The 17950-nt window shown below is 38.2% G+C and overlaps 2 protein-coding genes and 2 long non-coding RNA genes across 8 annotated transcripts; 2 read left to right on the forward strand and 2 right to left on the reverse strand.

Annotated features, from left to right (window-relative positions):
• Positions 1 to 1437: 1437 nt before the first annotated feature.
• On the forward strand, positions 1438 to 2388 carry LOC133744302 (NAC domain-containing protein 6-like). The gene has a single exon (XM_062172437.1). It carries the CDS (start codon positions 1438 to 1440, stop codon positions 2386 to 2388), a length of 951 nt encoding a protein of 316 aa, XP_062028421.1.
• A 1560-nt stretch (positions 2389 to 3948) lies between these two features.
• Positions 3949 to 6077, forward strand: LOC133707473 (beta-galactosidase-like). 5 transcript variants are annotated; one of them, XR_009845128.1, is made up of 4 exons: positions 3949 to 4194; positions 4522 to 4562; positions 4662 to 5572; positions 5673 to 6077. XR_009845128.1 is itself a non-coding variant. In XM_062133046.1 (4 exons), exons 1-4 carry the CDS (start codon positions 4107 to 4109, stop codon positions 5749 to 5751), a joined length of 291 nt encoding a protein of 96 aa, XP_061989030.1. In that variant the 5' UTR covers positions 3949 to 4106; the 3' UTR covers positions 5752 to 6077. The 5 variants fall into 5 exon arrangements, 3 of the variants coding, with proteins under 3 accessions (XP_061989030.1, XP_061989032.1, XP_061989031.1); XR_009845127.1 differs by having other exon boundaries at positions 3949 to 4112; XM_062133046.1 differs by having other exon boundaries at positions 5490 to 5572.
• Positions 6078 to 7375: 1298 nt separating this feature from the next.
• LOC133742332 (uncharacterized) lies at positions 7376 to 12449 on the reverse strand. Its single transcript, XR_009862515.1, has 3 exons — positions 8985 to 12449; positions 8397 to 8473; positions 7376 to 7517 (listed from the first exon to the last, which is right to left on the reverse strand). It is a non-coding gene; the product is annotated as an uncharacterized LOC133742332 (long non-coding RNA).
• A 2440-nt stretch (positions 12450 to 14889) lies between these two features.
• LOC133746474 (uncharacterized) lies at positions 14890 to 17356 on the reverse strand. Its single transcript, XR_009864170.1, has 3 exons — positions 16499 to 17356; positions 15911 to 15987; positions 14890 to 15031 (listed from the first exon to the last, which is right to left on the reverse strand). It is a non-coding gene; the product is annotated as an uncharacterized LOC133746474 (long non-coding RNA).
• Positions 17357 to 17950: the final 594 nt, after the last annotated feature.

A 17950-nucleotide genomic window follows, 5' to 3' on the forward strand; every position in this document is an offset into this window, starting at 1 on the left:
ATCCCATATCTTCCTTCGTCCTAACCTCTGGCTCAGTCACACCAGCAAGTGCTATCCCTCCACTCACTGTTTCTCTAATTTGGATAGGCACTCTTGCTATAGGCTTTGTAGTAGCTGCCCCTTCATTTTTAGAGAGAGTTGATGAATTTGGATCAAGCAAGTCAAACACTTCCTCCTTGAATATCTGAGTGTCACAAATTCATCATGAGCAATATACACCACATAACTTTACACCAGGCTAAAAACAGTAATAGAACTCGACATTTACCTCAATAAACGATACCCTGATCAAGAACTCTGTGTTGTCTCCACTCTTTTGAAAATAGTTTCCATCACTTTCGGTATGATTCCGCCAGTGCTTCCTTCCCCAGAATAGTTAGTGCCCATTGTATACGTCTTCCCCGAACCCGTCTTCAATATCAAAAGAATTAAATCAGTTACTAACTAACCAGCTCAAGCATAAATAAAACAAACACAATAATTGCAGCAAAGAAAATCCAAAAAAAAAAATGTCAAACCTGGCCGTAAGCAAGCACAGTAGCATTGTATCCATGGAACTATGGAAGAGTGCATCCACCAGTGGAGCAACACAATCGTCATACACTGAGCTAGAAGGCAGTGCTGTGCTACCATACACATAATCGTAGGTGATTGTATGAGTCCCAATTTGCACCAATATATTCAAAACACCCCAATTAATCACAAATCCCTTAACATTTTCTAACCTTGTATTCAAACCGACCAACAAAAAGATCAAACCTTTGATTCAAAAAGATCAACCCTAATAAGCAAATCAAAATCCAATTCAAAATCACACAGAGCAAAGCAGAGCAAAGAGGATCAAATTGACCTCAGATATCCAACACCCAAAATCCTCGATTCCATAAAATTGGGTCGAAACCCCTCAATTCAATCTTGCACCCAGAAAAGCCCTCGTCTTCGCTCCCAAAACCCAAACCCTAACTCTCCTTTCTCCGCCTCGATTTAAGAAACTAACTAAATAACCAAAAAAAGAGAAGGGGAGGAAAAAAAAAATTTATGACGTCAGGGTCCAACGGTCATAATTCACAAACCAATCAAATTCGATCACCTTCATTAATTAATTCCTTCCGGCTACAGTTGTCATCAGAGAAACCGCGTGAACCGCCACACGCCACAAAGCAACGGTCAGTTTCTATAAAACGATATCACTTCACTAATCTTCCACTTCACTCGCTCACAATTGCAATTTCTCTCTCTCTCTCTCTTTCTCTGCTTCAATTCTCTGTTTCTCTAACCCAAATTCCAACCCAGAAAATCCTAATTGATCAAACCCAGAAAGCCCTAGTCGGTCATTAGTTTTTATAAATTCATCCATCGAAACCCTAGCTAGCTACTCATATATATCTTCTTTCCTCGATCAAACAAGTCTTTCCAAAACCAAGAAAAGCAAGAAATATGCAGCAAGGGTTTGCAGTGGAGGAGAGCAGAGGCAATCAACTTCCTGGAGAGAGGTTCTGCCCCATGGAGGACGAACTAGTTCTCTTCTACCTTAAGCCCATGTTGAGCGGAGAGAAGGTGCCCGGTAGAAACCGCGTGGTGTTCGACTGCGACCTCTACGGTCACCAAGAACCTTGGGAGATATGGGAGGCCTACAAGACCAGAAGACCAAACGACTTGAGGCTCAACAAGGACATCTACTTCTTCACCCAACACAAGACGATGAGTTCCACAGACACACGCATACGCCGGACCGTTGGCAATGGCACCTGGAAGGGCGACGACTCCGGCAAGCCAGTAAAATCTTTGGAGACTGGTCGTGTGGTTGGCTTGAAGAAAAGACTTACTTACAAGAACCAAGCATCGGAGCACAACGGTTGTTGGATCTTGTATGAGTTCTACCTTGATCGATCACTCAGAGACAATAAACAAAAGGTGAAAGACTATGTTCTCTGTCTGCTAAGAAAAAATGGTGAACCCAAAACCAAGATCAAAAAGAAGAGAAAGCAACGTGAAGAGGAAGAGGTTCTTGAAAACAATTATGCCTGTGACTGTGATGATGGAGAGAACACAAACAAGGAGCAAGAAGAGTTGCTTGAGCCTCAAGCGAAGCGACAACAACCTTCCGAAGAAAATGTACCCCCTGTATCTCACAATATTGGTTCAGAACGGCAACAACCTATAGATCAAAATGGGTCGGTTATTAGTGAGGTACAAGTCAGCAGCGAAGATGAAGCATTTAGTTTTGCCTTTGATGATTTCATTATCCCTATGGATCATGCGTACATCAACTCTGATGAATTCAGCAACTACAACTTTGGAGACGAGTTCATGTCGGGAGGGGATGACATCGATACAGCAGATATACTACCACTCTCATCATCATTCCCACAGCTGCTTGGAGATTAGAATCATGAAGTATAGCTGCCTAGTTAGCTCCTTAGCTAAATTAGTTCAATCTCTGAAACAGGATTTTTGGACATTTCACTGTAAATCATCACACTAGTTGTTTGATTATGTAGGTACATTTTATTTTTATCTGCTTTTTATGGCAATTGTAACAGCTGCCAACAGCAGCATATCCGTATACAAAATCAATAAAACTCAGATTTTTTTTTTCCCTTAAGTTTGGTGTTCCCATCAAGGGAAAAAGTTTGGCTTCAACTCCATCTTCTGCCTCCCCCTCTAACGACTACTATTGGGGCCAATTCTTCCATCTCAATTCTCTTTTGAATGAAGCAATTGGTTTAGTTAGGTCTTTTAGCTAGATTCTATGTTATTCCTGTAGATCTATTGATATCAGAACCAAATAATTGGTAGTACACTATAATCCTGTAAATCAGTTTTTGTTAAATGAAATTAACTTTTCACTGTTCGCTCTTTATCTATTTATTGCACTTGATCCTCTATTAATTGATCATGTCTGGATTGGGCTATCTTCATGGTAATTATTGAGGTGCTAGGTGCTACATTTCATATGGATGAAATTAAGGTTTCTCTGTTCAGTGGCTAGGCCAAGACCTCTTTGTTGGATTACACTGACTCATAGTGTTTAAGTAGGAAGTCCGATCCATTCATTGATTACGATGGTGAAAGCATCATTATATCTGATTTAGTACCAGAAAATTGGATACCATTTTATTTTTGCAAGCCATGGATCTTGAATCTTTCTATTATAAAGTGTTTCGAGTAATAGCATCATAACAATGACATTTTACAGCAGCAAATTAAAATTTTGAGCACATATCAAGTGCCTGCAATGATACCTCTATTAATACAAAATAATGCAATCACACGTCTTGGGATGAAAAAAGCATTTCAATGCCATACTACAACAAATGAATTACCATTTCACTCTTTAACTAGAAATAAATAAATACAAGATTGAATTTCATAAAGGAATCAAGCCATCTGTAGCACAAAAAAAATGCCAGTAATGTAACACAACTTGAGAAACACGAAGATGTGTTTGGCAGTACAAAACTTAAAGATGAATAAGAGCCCTTTCCACTGCAACAAAGATAAACTAGAGAAGCTTGGATATAAGTTAGCAAGATGTCCAGAAGGCTGTTTTGGCATCTCTTCTGATTACAGGGATTTGATATACCCTGTCAACAAGAGAGTTCAAAGACCAGTAAAAAAAATGTAAACTGAGACCAAGGAACAGTGATTTAAAACACAACATTACAAGTTGCTAGATGTATAAAGCCATCAGAATAGCAAAGCTTCTCTCATGGTGCTACGTGATTAGTAGAGGTAAGAACAAATCTATATGAATGGTCGTAGAAATTTGTAGACACCAAAATTAATATTATGAGATTTTTGGGTTGGAAGAAAAAGAAAATGTTTTATCAAAAGCAATATGAGATGTTGCAATAAGGATCCGCCTGATCAGGACCATTCATTTGATTGGGGTTATATAAATACTCATACATACCAGAAGGAGGGGGAGAAAAAGGATTGCTCTAGATCTTTCCCGAGTCCACTCTTTTTCGTTGGCACACGACCTCTCGAGTCTCGACGTTGCTAGACCATAAATTTTGGTGGTTTGACTACGGTTTCGGCTAGGATCATGAGCGATTCTGGTCCCTTCTTGCCCTTGTAACCGCTGATGGTGATCATCGAAGATGGTGGTAAGATTGAATGATCGATCCCGATATCGATCTTGTAGACCGTGTGCTTTTGCTTCGTTTTCAATTGATGTTCTAGATAATAGTAAGCACAAATTCAATTTAAAGGATTTGAGTTAGATTGATTTTGTTTTTAATTCACTCTTTGTTTTTATCTGGTTCGGGGTGTTACATTTCTGAAATTGGTTCAATTTGATGTTTGTATGAGAAATGAAACATACCTATTTTGTGTTGGAGGTTAAGTGGTTAACCCGACTCATCCTCACACACTTTCAGTATTCCATAAGATCATCTCTCTTTCAAGGAATACCAAAAACTGGAGTCATTACTTTATGTCAAAATCTCATGAATGCTTCCATGCATGAATGCTTACTTCATTTCAAAACCTCATGAGTGCCTCCATTATTGACAGATACATCAGGAGAAGTCCATCACTATATGACAAATTGGAAGGTTTGTGAGTCATGGTTCCTCACTCAAGTTTTTTTTTTTTTTACCCATTATTCATTCTTTTTCTCTTTTTAATTCTAACTCTTTATGTAAACTCTATAGGTATACAGAATTTTCCAATGACTGAAAAATCGATAATATTTTCAAAATTTCCACGATATTTCCGTTTTTTTAAGGTCTCGATATATCTTTGACTTACCAAGAGAATATCGGGAGAAATTTTCGAAATTTCTGGAAATATTCGAAATTTTCCCGATATTTCTGGAAATATTAGAAATTTTGGCGAAATTCCTGATATTCTCCCAAAATTTCGAGATTATCGTCACCTCTCGCGATATGTGGCTCGTGAAAACTAGTTTTTGTCCTTATCCAATCCGACGTCATCTAAAGATAAAAACTTTAAAAATTTATAGGGTCATGTATCGCTCTTTGAGTCTTTTCCCTCCATGCTTATAATTCTTCTAATTATCTAATAACTAGTAAACATTTGGCTCTATTAGAAGAAAAAAAAAAAAACTTTTCTATGTATTTGAAGACTAATGTTTTTTTCAACATATATATATTTAATTGTAAAATATTATTATAATTAATAATTAACTCTCCTAATCTCCAATTTAAATCATTTTTTTGATTTCTCATGTAGAATCTCATACCTTTGTCATGTCAGTGTATCTTGTTATACTCCAAATTACTATAATAATTATACAATTAAGTTTATCAAACACTTTTTTTTGAAATACTATAGGTAATTGATCATGTAAACATTTCATGAAAATTCATTAATGATTTCCATGGTACTTTCTAAATTTCCATCATTTTTTTCAAAAATTTACTTGGATCGAAATTTTCTCGATATTTTCGTCGAAATTTCTATTTTTTGGACTATCGACATTTCCTCGATATGTTAGTCATTGGAATTTTCTAGGGCAGTTCCTACTAGACCTGCACAGGACTTGGCATTTTCAGTTGCAAGGTTTATACAAAATGGTGGTTCTTTTGCCAACTACTACATGGTACTTATTCTCCTCCTTTATATTTCAAAGCTAATTTTATCTTTGCTGATATTGGTAAAATCATATGATTTAACCATCTTTTACTTTGATTTTGTTACAGTACCATGGCGGAACGAATTTTGGCCGAACTGCTGGCGGCCCCTTCATTGCAACTAGCTATGACTATGGTGCACCTCTAGGTGAATATCGTATGCAAATAGGGGATTAGCATCTTGACTGGGTTCTTTGTAAATTTTGGCTCATAACCCTTGCTTTACACATTTAACATTTTCCTAATGTTGAATGTTAAACATTTCCCTAATGTTAAATGTGTAAAGTAAGGCCCCGTTTGGTTGGCCGGAATGTCGAAACAGGAAAATGATTTATTTTCCTTTCCAAACTGATATGGAATGGAATAGGTTTTGGAATTTCCATGTGGGTGTTTGGAACATATTGGAAATTAAATTCTGGAATTAATTTTTCCATTCCTATCGTAGTGTTTGGTAAGTCATAAGAATGAAATAGAAAATTGTAATTTCTAATAACACCCTTTTACTAATTAAAGTACAAATATAACATCAAAACAAAAAAACCACAGAAATTGCTTACGTCTATCATATTGTATATAGGGACTTGACCCAATTGTAGAAGATTCATGTTATATAAACATAATAGTGTTTCTAATCTTGTAATCAAATGAACGTCAAACTCAAATGATAAAGAACAAAAAAAATAGGTACAATTATTCCAGATGAACAGATAAAATAGAGAGAAGATCGACCTTTGAACTCACTTTTCACCGGACACAAAAACCAATGAGAACTCATATTCACTGAAACAAGTATTCTATCATTCGTAATCCAATAACAATCCCACAAAATTGATCGAAACATACATAAAACAATAGATAATCATAAATGAAAAACTTGTATCTTGTTTGCTCAGATCTGAAGAAGAAGATAATCATATTCTTGATGTATCATCTTTTTCCTTCAGGAGCAGAAGAAAGGAATTCGAAGAGAATATATTAAAAAATAAAAAATAACAAAAATAATTCTGTAGAAGATTACCTTTGTTAGTAGAAGACTTCGACAAATTGCTTAAAGAAGACGACGGCAGTTGTAGGAAGAAGAAGGGTTATGCGATATCTTATATGCTGATCCAATAGCGGGAACTATGATTCCGAAAAGAATAATGGCGGGGGAATTTAATTTTTTTAGAGGGGCAATTTATGTAATTTTTCCTTTGACAGGGAGAAATGGAAGTAGAATACCACCCCTAACTAGGTAATTCAATTCAGGCTTTATGAGGGAGTAAATTTCCAGTCAAATCTCATTTTTTATTTCCTTTCCAATCTCTATTTACAACCAAACAACACATCTGAATGGAAAATGAAATTAATTCTCATTCCATACCATGATTTCCTGCCATCCAAACATCTAAGGGAATTGGTTATAAACCTAACATCATCTTACATGAAGTCTATTACTTGCCTAACACATGCTTTTTCTTATTTATTCCAGGACTACCAAGGGAACCAAAATATAGCCATTTGAAATATCTGCACAAAGCCATCAAATTAGCTGAGCCAGCTTCAGTGGCTACTGATGAAGCTAATAAAATTTAGGATTAAATTGTGTTTAGTCCCTGTACTATTACCCTTTTTTCGTTTCAGTCCCTGACATTCTCAATTAATCTGAAAAGTCCCTAACGTCAAAATTTCCCTCTGATTGTGTCACGCCCCGGATTTTGAATGATAAATTCAAATCCGAAACCTGAATAATTACAATTACAAAAAAACCAAATCTCGAAACTTCGAGTTCATTATTACAATTCACTCTCACAATATATTATAAAGCTCAAATGAGCATAACACACCTCACAACTTACAATTGTTGTAAAACTCTAACAATTGCTCTAACCGCACGATCACCGTCCTGGTTCTCCTGTCCTGTAGGATTACCCGCTACACAATTTGAATAGTGTACCGGGAGTTGCAACAACACAAAACCCGGTAAGCTTTTTACAGCCAGTATGAGTAAACAAGAAAGAACTGTTGATTTATTAGATTTCAAGACTACCACAAACCCACGTTACTTTCTCACTCTCATATATATATACAGACACTTATGAGTTACTCTCAATTTAGCTCATAAGATCACTCACTCTCATATATATATGTAGACACTTATGAGTTACTCTCAATTTAGCTCATAAGATCCCTCACTCTCATATATATATATAGACACTTATGAGTTACTCTCAAATTCGCTCATAAGATTTCCCAACATTTGGTAGACAGACTCATATATATATATAGACCCTTATGAGTTACTCTCAATTTCCCTCATAAGGTTACCATATATATATTGACACTTATGAGTTACTCTCAATTTCACTCATAAGGTCACTCCACATTTGGCAGACAGACTAGAGCTCTAACTGAACGTAACCACTCGTCCGGCCACAGACGTGATTACGATTTAATACTATTAATAACCACCAGCCCGGTACGAGAGCGTGATTCACTAATAGATGCCATGGTCACCTCGTGACCTAGTGATCTCCACAGATCACAACAATTTATTGTTCCTCAACAATAAAACTCAACACCTCTCACAATATATTGTTTCTCAACAATAAACTCAATATCTCTCACAATATATTGTTTCTCAACAATAACTCAACACAACTCCAACAATACATATTATTTCACGTAATAATATATATACAGACATTCACACAGGAATGTCTAGTAACACCAACAATAGTTCATATGATTGCAACAAAATAAAGCAATTAATTGTATTGGGTTCGTAATATGAACCACGTGAGGTTTACTCACCTCGATAATCCCGCTGCGTCTTCAATTCAGCTCAAAATACGATCCACAATCGTCCACCAACTCAAACCGTCAATCACCTAGTCCAATAATGATCTTGACTTAGCAATCATTCATAAACCACACATATACGGAAATCCAACGGTCGGATTCTCACAAATCGCATTCCGAATCATTACTTCCCAATTTCAATCCAATTCAACCCAACTTTTCCTGGTTTGACCAGGATTGACCAATTTTGACCAATCGAGACTAATTCGATAATTAACTCAAATTACCGAACAATTTCTTAAAATTGTGATATCGATTTGACATATTAGGTGCACTACAATTTACTAAGGCCACCCAATATATATAAACCTTTCTTTTCTTTACTCACTAACATTTTTACAAAATGTTTATGCAGACCATTGTTATCACAATTTCTCAACTCCACGAACTAATTCAACTCCGTCGACAATTTAACTAACAACAATAATTTTCTACACACAAAGGCCATTTCATGCTTGTCCATAAATAACTAATTTTTCAACAATTAGTCAGTTAATATAACTAACTTGAATTCCTAATTTATAAGGATAGGATTCTCACCTTATCCCGAATCTTGCCAAGGTCATGAACTCGATGATTGCTGCACCTCATGGCCCTCATGCTCATGTAACTCAATCTGTCATCATGCCAAAATGAGTTTGCATCCAATTCCGGCAGCACAAGGGTAGCATCCATTTACATTATTACCATCATCACCACCCACATCATCATCATCATCACCTACATCATCATCACATTAACATCAAAATCTGCAAGCTCCACCGAACTCTCACTCCCTCACTCTCATTTCTCAACTCCACAGATCCGAAGTCCTCCCAAAAATGCAGAACTCCTCAGCCACATCCAAATCAATAGCTTCCAAAGCAGCCAAAGCATTACTCTATAACTGGATTGGACCTCTGAACTGTCCCTCACTCACCCACAGTACTCAAACCCTTCTCAAACACCAAAACCTCAAATCTTTTACAAACAGGTCGACGAACTTCGAATCGGATCCTTCGAGCACGGACTGGAGCTCCTTGCTCTGGAGGACGAGGAAGTGAGTCAACTCGGTGGCCGACTAGACCGAGCAAGCAATCTCAGTGGAGAGAGAAGAGAATGGAGAAGGAAGAGAAGACAGGAAGGTGGTAGTGCGATCTGTATCGAGTGGTGCCGGTGCCTCAAGAATGGCCATAATTGTTTTCTTGCAAAAGTGACCTTCTGGGTAAGTCTCATCGCAATTAAAGCAAAGACTCTTTGCTCTTCTCTTTCTTTATTCTGCGGTAGACAACGCCTAATGGGCTGCTTGTTGCTGCTGCCCCCATGGAATCCAAGAAGAAGAAGCAGAAAAGTGATGAAAGGATGATTGCCACCGACACCCACTAACTCAAAATCAAATACCAAGTAATAAATATTGGATATTATTCTAGTGTTGCATGAACTGATGGATGAGAGAGTGAGAGGTAGTGCGCACCATGGGGAGAAAAGGAAAAGAAAGAAAAGAAAGAGGAGGGACCGGGGAAAGGGAAAGGAAAAGAAAAAAGAAAGAAGAAAATATAATTTTCTATTTCAAAAAGAATCCCTAATTTCAAATAATCGTAACTTAATCATACGAGCTCCGAAAATTGCATTCCACATATGCACGCGATCGTATCGACGAGCTCTACAACTTTCATGAAGGAAGTTTTCCAAAATTCCGTACGTAGAAAAGTCGATTTTTCTTGAATCGCACAATCCGAGCTTTTGTTAAAAAGAAAAGTTTCGGGACTTCGATAATTCAAAAAGATGAATTAATTAGAGTAATATTCGTGCAAAATCACTTTAATCATTTCGTACTAATTCATGAAACGAAAATGAAAATTGCGGGTATTACAATCTACCCTCCTTAAAGAAATTTCGTCCCGAAATTTGAGCGTAAGTCAATTCCTCTCGATTAAGGTTGACCTAACCATAGAATCTCCATCTTTTCCAAATCTGTAGTAATCTACAAAGCCTCAGCCCTTTGTATAAAAATACATTTCTATGGCCACTAAATCCTTTCATCACAATGTAAATTCACAAAACAACTGCTCAACATCACTCCACATCAATTACACAAAATCATCACATGGATCATCTCATAGATCCTCACATAGATCTTCACATAGATCTTCACATAGATCATCACATAGATCTTCACATAGATCATCACATAGATCTTCACATAGATCATCACTCTGTACTGGCATACAAGCACAGTAATCACTCCCACAAAGTGTTTCGCTACTCAATTAGCATCACGGTAAATCTCCATAGTAAAACTTAAGCATGCACCACTCTTCACAACCATAGAGATGCATCACTCAAAACAAATCATCCCCAAAAGCACGCCAATAAATTATGTCACCCAATGATGATGACTTGGGCTTGCTCAATCCTTGGGCTAAGCACTAGGGCTGGCCAATTGGGCCTGAAGAAATCGGACCATCCACATTTCGAACCGGCCCAAACCACTTTGGGTTTAACATTTGGGCCTACTATTCGGGCCGAACAATTGGGCTTACCATTTGGGCCTACCATTTGGGCTTACTATTTGGGCTTACTATTTGGGCCTACCAATCGGCCCACCAACTTCCAGCTCGGCTACGGTATGAAATTGTACATACCGTATATACGTATACATACCATACAGACCGTATATACGTATGCATACCGTACAACTGTATATACGTATGCATACCGTACAGACCGTATATACTTATGTATACCGTACATACCGTATATACGTCCGTATATCAAGCATATACGAGATCCAAAAATATTTGTAAGAGGTAAGGTTCGAACTCCCGACCTCGAACACGAAGGTTTTGCTCCCAACCACTGAAGCAAGAGCTGCCTTCATTAATATATGCTCACGTGTTATATTTATTATGTCATAAGTGACATAAATAAAATAACGGGGAAGGCAAGGTTCGAAACCTCAACCTGCCGCACGAAACCTTTGTCCCCCAACCACTGGAGCACAAGCTGTGCTTAATATAATGTGTACAAATTTTATACTTATTATGTCATAAACGAACATAATAAAAATAAACGAGAGGCGAGGTTCGAACCTCAGACCTCTTGTACACGAACTGTACACTCAACCACTCGAGCACGGCTGCTCACGTTATTATCCATACCAATCCTTTTATTTAAACCAACTGTTTCAACTGTTTCAACAATTCGGCCCAACTCATCCAAAACTGTTTCAGAAACTCGGCCCATCATGTCCAAAACTGTTTCTGAAACTCGGCCCATCAGGCCTCCACCCACAGCTACAGTGATGCCTTGATCCGAGACAGGCCCAAGTACGGCCCACTTGTGTCACGGCTTATCCCTTCCGTGATTTACGGCAGTCAAATCTGCTTTCGGCTAAAGCTGTCTGCCACAGCATCTCGAGGTTCGGCCTGTCCCCTTACACGCTCTCCACGCGCCAACAACTTTTCCGGGTTTTCGGATGACTTTAATCCAACGCGTGGATTCAAATTCTGAGATCGTTCATCCAACGGTGGAGATCTGCTCACCTTGTTCTATAAATAGGTGCATTCTGGGGAAAAACTGTTCACTCCAAAAGAAAAGAAATTTTCTTCCGAGCTCAAGCCTTTCTCTCTCAACTCTTCAGCCTTTCTCTTCTCAAATCCCCAGTTTTTCACTCTCAGATCTTCAATCTTTTCCTCCAAATCCTTAATCCTTCTTTCTCAGATCTTTTCTTCCCTTTGAAGATTCGATCTCATCTTTCCTCTGAGAATCTCAGATCTCCAATCACCAGTTCAACAACTCCAATCCTTCTAACAAAATCTCCCTCAAACACTAAACCATGTATTCCTCGATTTCCACATCCTCTCACCCCATGACCCAAGAGCCACGAACTCTGCAACTAATGGAGCTCCAAACCCCGCAACAAATGGAACCACAACAACAGCAACCAACAGAGGAGGGAGGAAACACCCAAGCAGCTGGAAGTAGTGCCAACATGGATTTCTGGCGAAGCCGTACCAGGTGGATTCCTACTCCAGAACAAATAAGAATCCTCAAGGATCTTTACTATGTCAAGGGATTTAAGTGCCCAACTACAGAGCAGATTCACGAGATCTGTCTCCAGCTGAACCAGTATGGGCATGTTGAGGGTAAGAACATTTACTTTTGGTTCCAGAACGTCAGGGCTCGAGAGAAGCAGATGAATAGGTGTAATCAGGCTGCTCCAGTGCCCATGAGAACTAGTTCTCTTGGTACTGGTAGATCCATTGATCTCAATTTTGGGTCCACTGGTTCTACTGGTGCTGGTGGATCCATCGACATCAATTTTGGGCCAGCTGGTGGATCCATTGACATCAATTTTGGGTCCACTAGTTCTACTGATGATGGTAGATCCATTGATCTCAACTTTGGTTCCACCTATTCTACTGGTAATGAAGGATTTCTTGATTTAAATTCTGTTTCATATTCTTCCTCACACTTCAACACTAATACTAGTACAACTCTTTTGGCACAACAGGAGGACAAACATCCCTGCAACAACGAGGAGGAGATCACCAGGAGGTTCAAACTCTTCCTCTGTTCCCCGTGCACGGCGAGGACGTCTTTGGTAACCTGAAGGCTACTTCCGAGGAAGGTAGCGCTTTTGGTTACTATTCTGGTGGCTCAGGCGGTTACCACAGTGGCTCAAACGTTTCTCTTGAGCTCAGCCTCAACCCATCCGGAGCTGCTGACTAGGCTTAGTATAGCATAGTCCTCGCTTTTTTTTTCTTTTTTTTTTCTTTTTTTTTGTAATATAAACTCAATAAGATGGTGTGCATGTTTTCTTTCCTGTTTGTTTAACCAACAACAACACCAAGGATCGAACCTTGGTCACCCAATACTGTTTTCAAAACCATAAACAACTCTACTGCACACATCTTTCATAATGATGCAATAAAAACAATCACTCAAAAAGAATCCAACAATCAATTAAGTCGCATCGAGGTCTAGCTAGTATCCTCTGAGTCAAACCAAACACAACAATTTCATCGATAGGATTAGGGATTTATAAAGCTAAACACATCCTGAGTTAGCTAGGAAAAACCCACGTTTTTAGAGTTACTCTTACAACTCTTATAGAATCTCGATAATTCCATCTATCAATATCCGAAATTGCGTTTAACTATAACACCTAAAATCAATCACCAAAGGCACACACTCTCATCCAACATCATTCACAAGAACTGATTCTAACTCTCCCAATTAATTACACCAAAATCAACTCCATTGCAAAACTTTAAGTGTCCCGCCTACTTAAACTTAAAACACACAACAACTTCAAATTCACTGCAGCCCATCTCCATACTACGATCCAAAACTTAAGAAAACTAGTTCACCACACAAAGGCCACAAAATTCAATTTCATTCACTTGAACAAAACTATATTCACAAGTCACGGTCAGGTCATCAACCCATGGTGTTCAAATGAATAAATTTCAAATCCAGTTTTCCTTGTGAATCGTAACGTATCGTTCCAAAATGATGCAAGTAACATCAACCACGTATATAAGACACATCTCGCGAACTCAATTCAAATTCAGAATCACCAAAACTACTACTAATTCCAATTCTACCAACAATCCTGATTCTGAAGGAATTATAGTACTCAACGACAACCCAAAACAATGGTCTCTCCTCTCTAACCATCGAGCACAAAATAAAATTCTTGTCTCGCACCTTAAACCCTGCTTAACAACTTACAAGCACAAGGAAGAAGTAACCGCAATAATTCCTTCCCTAACCGCAACACTACTCACAACTCCACATGAGTCAAGAATCTATTCAAAAACATTAGTATATCCAACTTAAAAAGGCAAAATTACTATCGATTAATACTCGTATCCACATTACAGACGAGCATAGGTCCACACCATGCCTTCAACCAAACACTTCAACAATCAAAAGAACCTCATTTCCATAAAACAATCCTCGTTGACTTAACAGAGTTGAATCAAGAGGTTTCTATTCCTCAAGGATTGTAACTCGCAGCCACTGAACTTATTCCAATACGAACCTACAAGACAACTGTAAGGTTCTAAGTACAACCCCTTCGAATCTCCATCACCTAAGGAGTATAGTATGCTTGGCTAATACATGTATAACACTTAAAACACAGTATAAGTCAAATACAAATTCATATTAACCAAGTCAATACTATAGGGAATGTATTCACGTTCCCTAAACGACCTAGCGGCCTAAACAACTCCCAACACTCACGCATACCCAATGACTTAGCCAATACCAAAGAGCACACGATGGGGATCCGCTGCAGACGGGCCATCACTCGGAAGGTATTGACACATCACCAAATATGCACCTTACGCTCTGATACCAAACTGTCACGCCCCGGATTTTGAATGATAAATTCAAATCCGAAACCTGAATAATTACAATTACAAAAAAACCAAATCTCGAAACTTCGAGTTCATTATTACAATTCACTCTCACAATATATTATAAAGCTCAAATGAGCATAACACACCTCACAACTTACAATTGTTGTAAAACTCTAACAATTGCTCTAACCGCACGATCACCGTCCTGGTTCTCCTGTCCTGTAGGATTACCCGCTACACAATTTGAATAGTGTACCGGGAGTTGCAACAACACAAAACCCGGTAAGCTTTTTACAGCCAGTATGAGTAAACAAGAAAGAACTGTTGATTTATTAGATTTCAAGACTACCACAAACCCACGTTACTTTCTCACTCTCATATATATATACAGACACTTATGAGTTACTCTCAATTTAGCTCATAAGATCACTCACTCTCATATATATATGTAGACACTTATGAGTTACTCTCAATTTAGCTCATAAGATCCCTCACTCTCATATATATATATAGACACTTATGAGTTACTCTCAAATTCGCTCATAAGATTTCCCAACATTTGGTAGACAGACTCATATATATATATAGACCCTTATGAGTTACTCTCAATTTCCCTCATAAGGTTACCATATATATATTGACACTTATGAGTTACTCTCAATTTCACTCATAAGGTCACTCCACATTTGGCAGACAGACTAGAGCTCTAACTGAACGTAACCACTCGTCCGGCCACAGACGTGATTACGATTTAATACTATTAATAACCACCAGCCCGGTACGAGAGCGTGATTCACTAATAGATGCCATGGTCACCTCGTGACCTAGTGATCTCCACAGATCACAACAATTTATTGTTCCTCAACAATAAAACTCAACACCTCTCACAATATATTGTTTCTCAACAATAAACTCAATATCTCTCACAATATATTGTTTCTCAACAATAACTCAACACAACTCCAACAATACATATTATTTCACGTAATAATATATATACAGACATTCACACAGGAATGTCTAGTAACACCAACAATAGTTCATATGATTGCAACAAAATAAAGCAATTAATTGTATTGGGTTCGTAATATGAACCACGTGAGGTTTACTCACCTCGATAATCCCGCTGCGTCTTCAATTCAGCTCAAAATACGATCCACAATCGTCCACCAACTCAAACCGTCAATCACCTAGTCCAATAATGATCTTGACTTAGCAATCATTCATAAACCACACATATACGGAAATCCAACGGTCGGATTCTCACAAATCGCATTCCGAATCATTACTTCCCAATTTCAATCCAATTCAACCCAACTTTTCCTGGTTTGACCAGGATTGACCAATTTTGACCAATCGAGACTAATTCGATAATTAACTCAAATTACCGAACAATTTCTTAAAATTGTGATATCGATTTGACATATTAGGTGCACTACAATTTACTAAGGCCACCCAATATATATAAACCTTTCTTTTCTTTACTCACTAACATTTTTACAAAATGTTTATGCAGACCATTGTTATCACAATTTCTCAACTCCACGAACTAATTCAACTCCGTCGACAATTTAACTAACAACAATAATTTTCTACACACAAAGGCCATTTCATGCTTGTCCATAAATAACTAATTTTTCAACAATTAGTCAGTTAATATAACTAACTTGAATTCCTAATTTATAAGGATAGGATTCTCACCTTATCCCGAATCTTGCCAAGGTCATGAACTCGATGATTGCTGCACCTCATGGCCCTCATGCTCATGTAACTCAATCTGTCATCATGCCAAAATGAGTTTGCATCCAATTCCGGCAGCACAAGGGTAGCATCCATTTACATTATTACCATCATCACCACCCACATCATCATCATCATCACCTACATCATCATCACATTAACATCAAAATCTGCAAGCTCCACCGAACTCTCACTCCCTCACTCTCATTTCTCAACTCCACAGATCCGAAGTCCTCCCAAAAATGCAGAACTCCTCAGCCACATCCAAATCAATAGCTTCCAAAGCAGCCAAAGCATTACTCTATAACTGGATTGGACCTCTGAACTGTCCCTCACTCACCCACAGTACTCAAACCCTTCTCAAACACCAAAACCTCAAATCTTTTACAAACAGGTCGACGAACTTCGAATCGGATCCTTCGAGCACGGACTGGAGCTCCTTGCTCTGGAGGACGAGGAAGTGAGTCAACTCGGTGGCCGACTAGACCGAGCAAGCAATCTCAGTGGAGAGAGAAGAGAATGGAGAAGGAAGAGAAGACAGGAAGGTGGTAGTGCGATCTGTATCGAGTGGTGCCGGTGCCTCAAGAATGGCCATAATTGTTTTCTTGCAAAAGTGACCTTCTGGGTAAGTCTCATCGCAATTAAAGCAAAGACTCTTTGCTCTTCTCTTTCTTTATTCTGCGGTAGACAACGCCTAATGGGCTGCTTGTTGCTGCTGCCCCCATGGAATCCAAGAAGAAGAAGCAGAAAAGTGATGAAAGGATGATTGCCACCGACACCCACTAACTCAAAATCAAATACCAAGTAATAAATATTGGATATTATTCTAATGTTGCATGAACTGATGGATGAGAGAGTGAGAGGTAGTGCGCACCATGGGGAGAAAAGGAAAAGAAAGAAAAGAAAGAGGAGGGACCGGGGAAAGGGAAAGGAAAAGAAAAAAGAAAGAAGAAAATATAATTTTCTATTTCAAAAAGAATCCCTAATTTCAAATAATCGTAACTTAATCATACGAGCTCCGAAAATTGCATTCCACATATGCACGCGATCGTATCGACGAGCTCTACAACTTTCATGAAGGAAGTTTTCCAAAATTCCGTACGTAGAAAAGTCGATTTTTCTTGAATCGCACAATCCGAGCTTTTGTTAAAAAGAAAAGTTTCGGGACTTCGATAATTCAAAAAGATGAATTAATTAGAGTAATATTCGTGCAAAATCACTTTAATCATTTCGTACTAATTCATGAAACGAAAATGAAAATTGCGGGTATTACAGATTGGTCCCTCCCGCGTCAAATTAGGAGTTGGTCTTAGGTGAAATATCCAATATACCCCTCTGTTATTTCTTTTTTCCTTTTTAATTTCTTTTTTTCCTTTTTTTTCTTTTTCCTTTTTAATTTTTTTTTTCCTTATT

This window comes from Rosa rugosa, chromosome 4 (assembly GCF_958449725.1).
Source record: "Rosa rugosa chromosome 4, drRosRugo1.1, whole genome shotgun sequence".
In the NCBI taxonomy this organism is placed as follows: Eukaryota; Viridiplantae; Streptophyta; class Magnoliopsida; order Rosales; family Rosaceae; genus Rosa; species Rosa rugosa.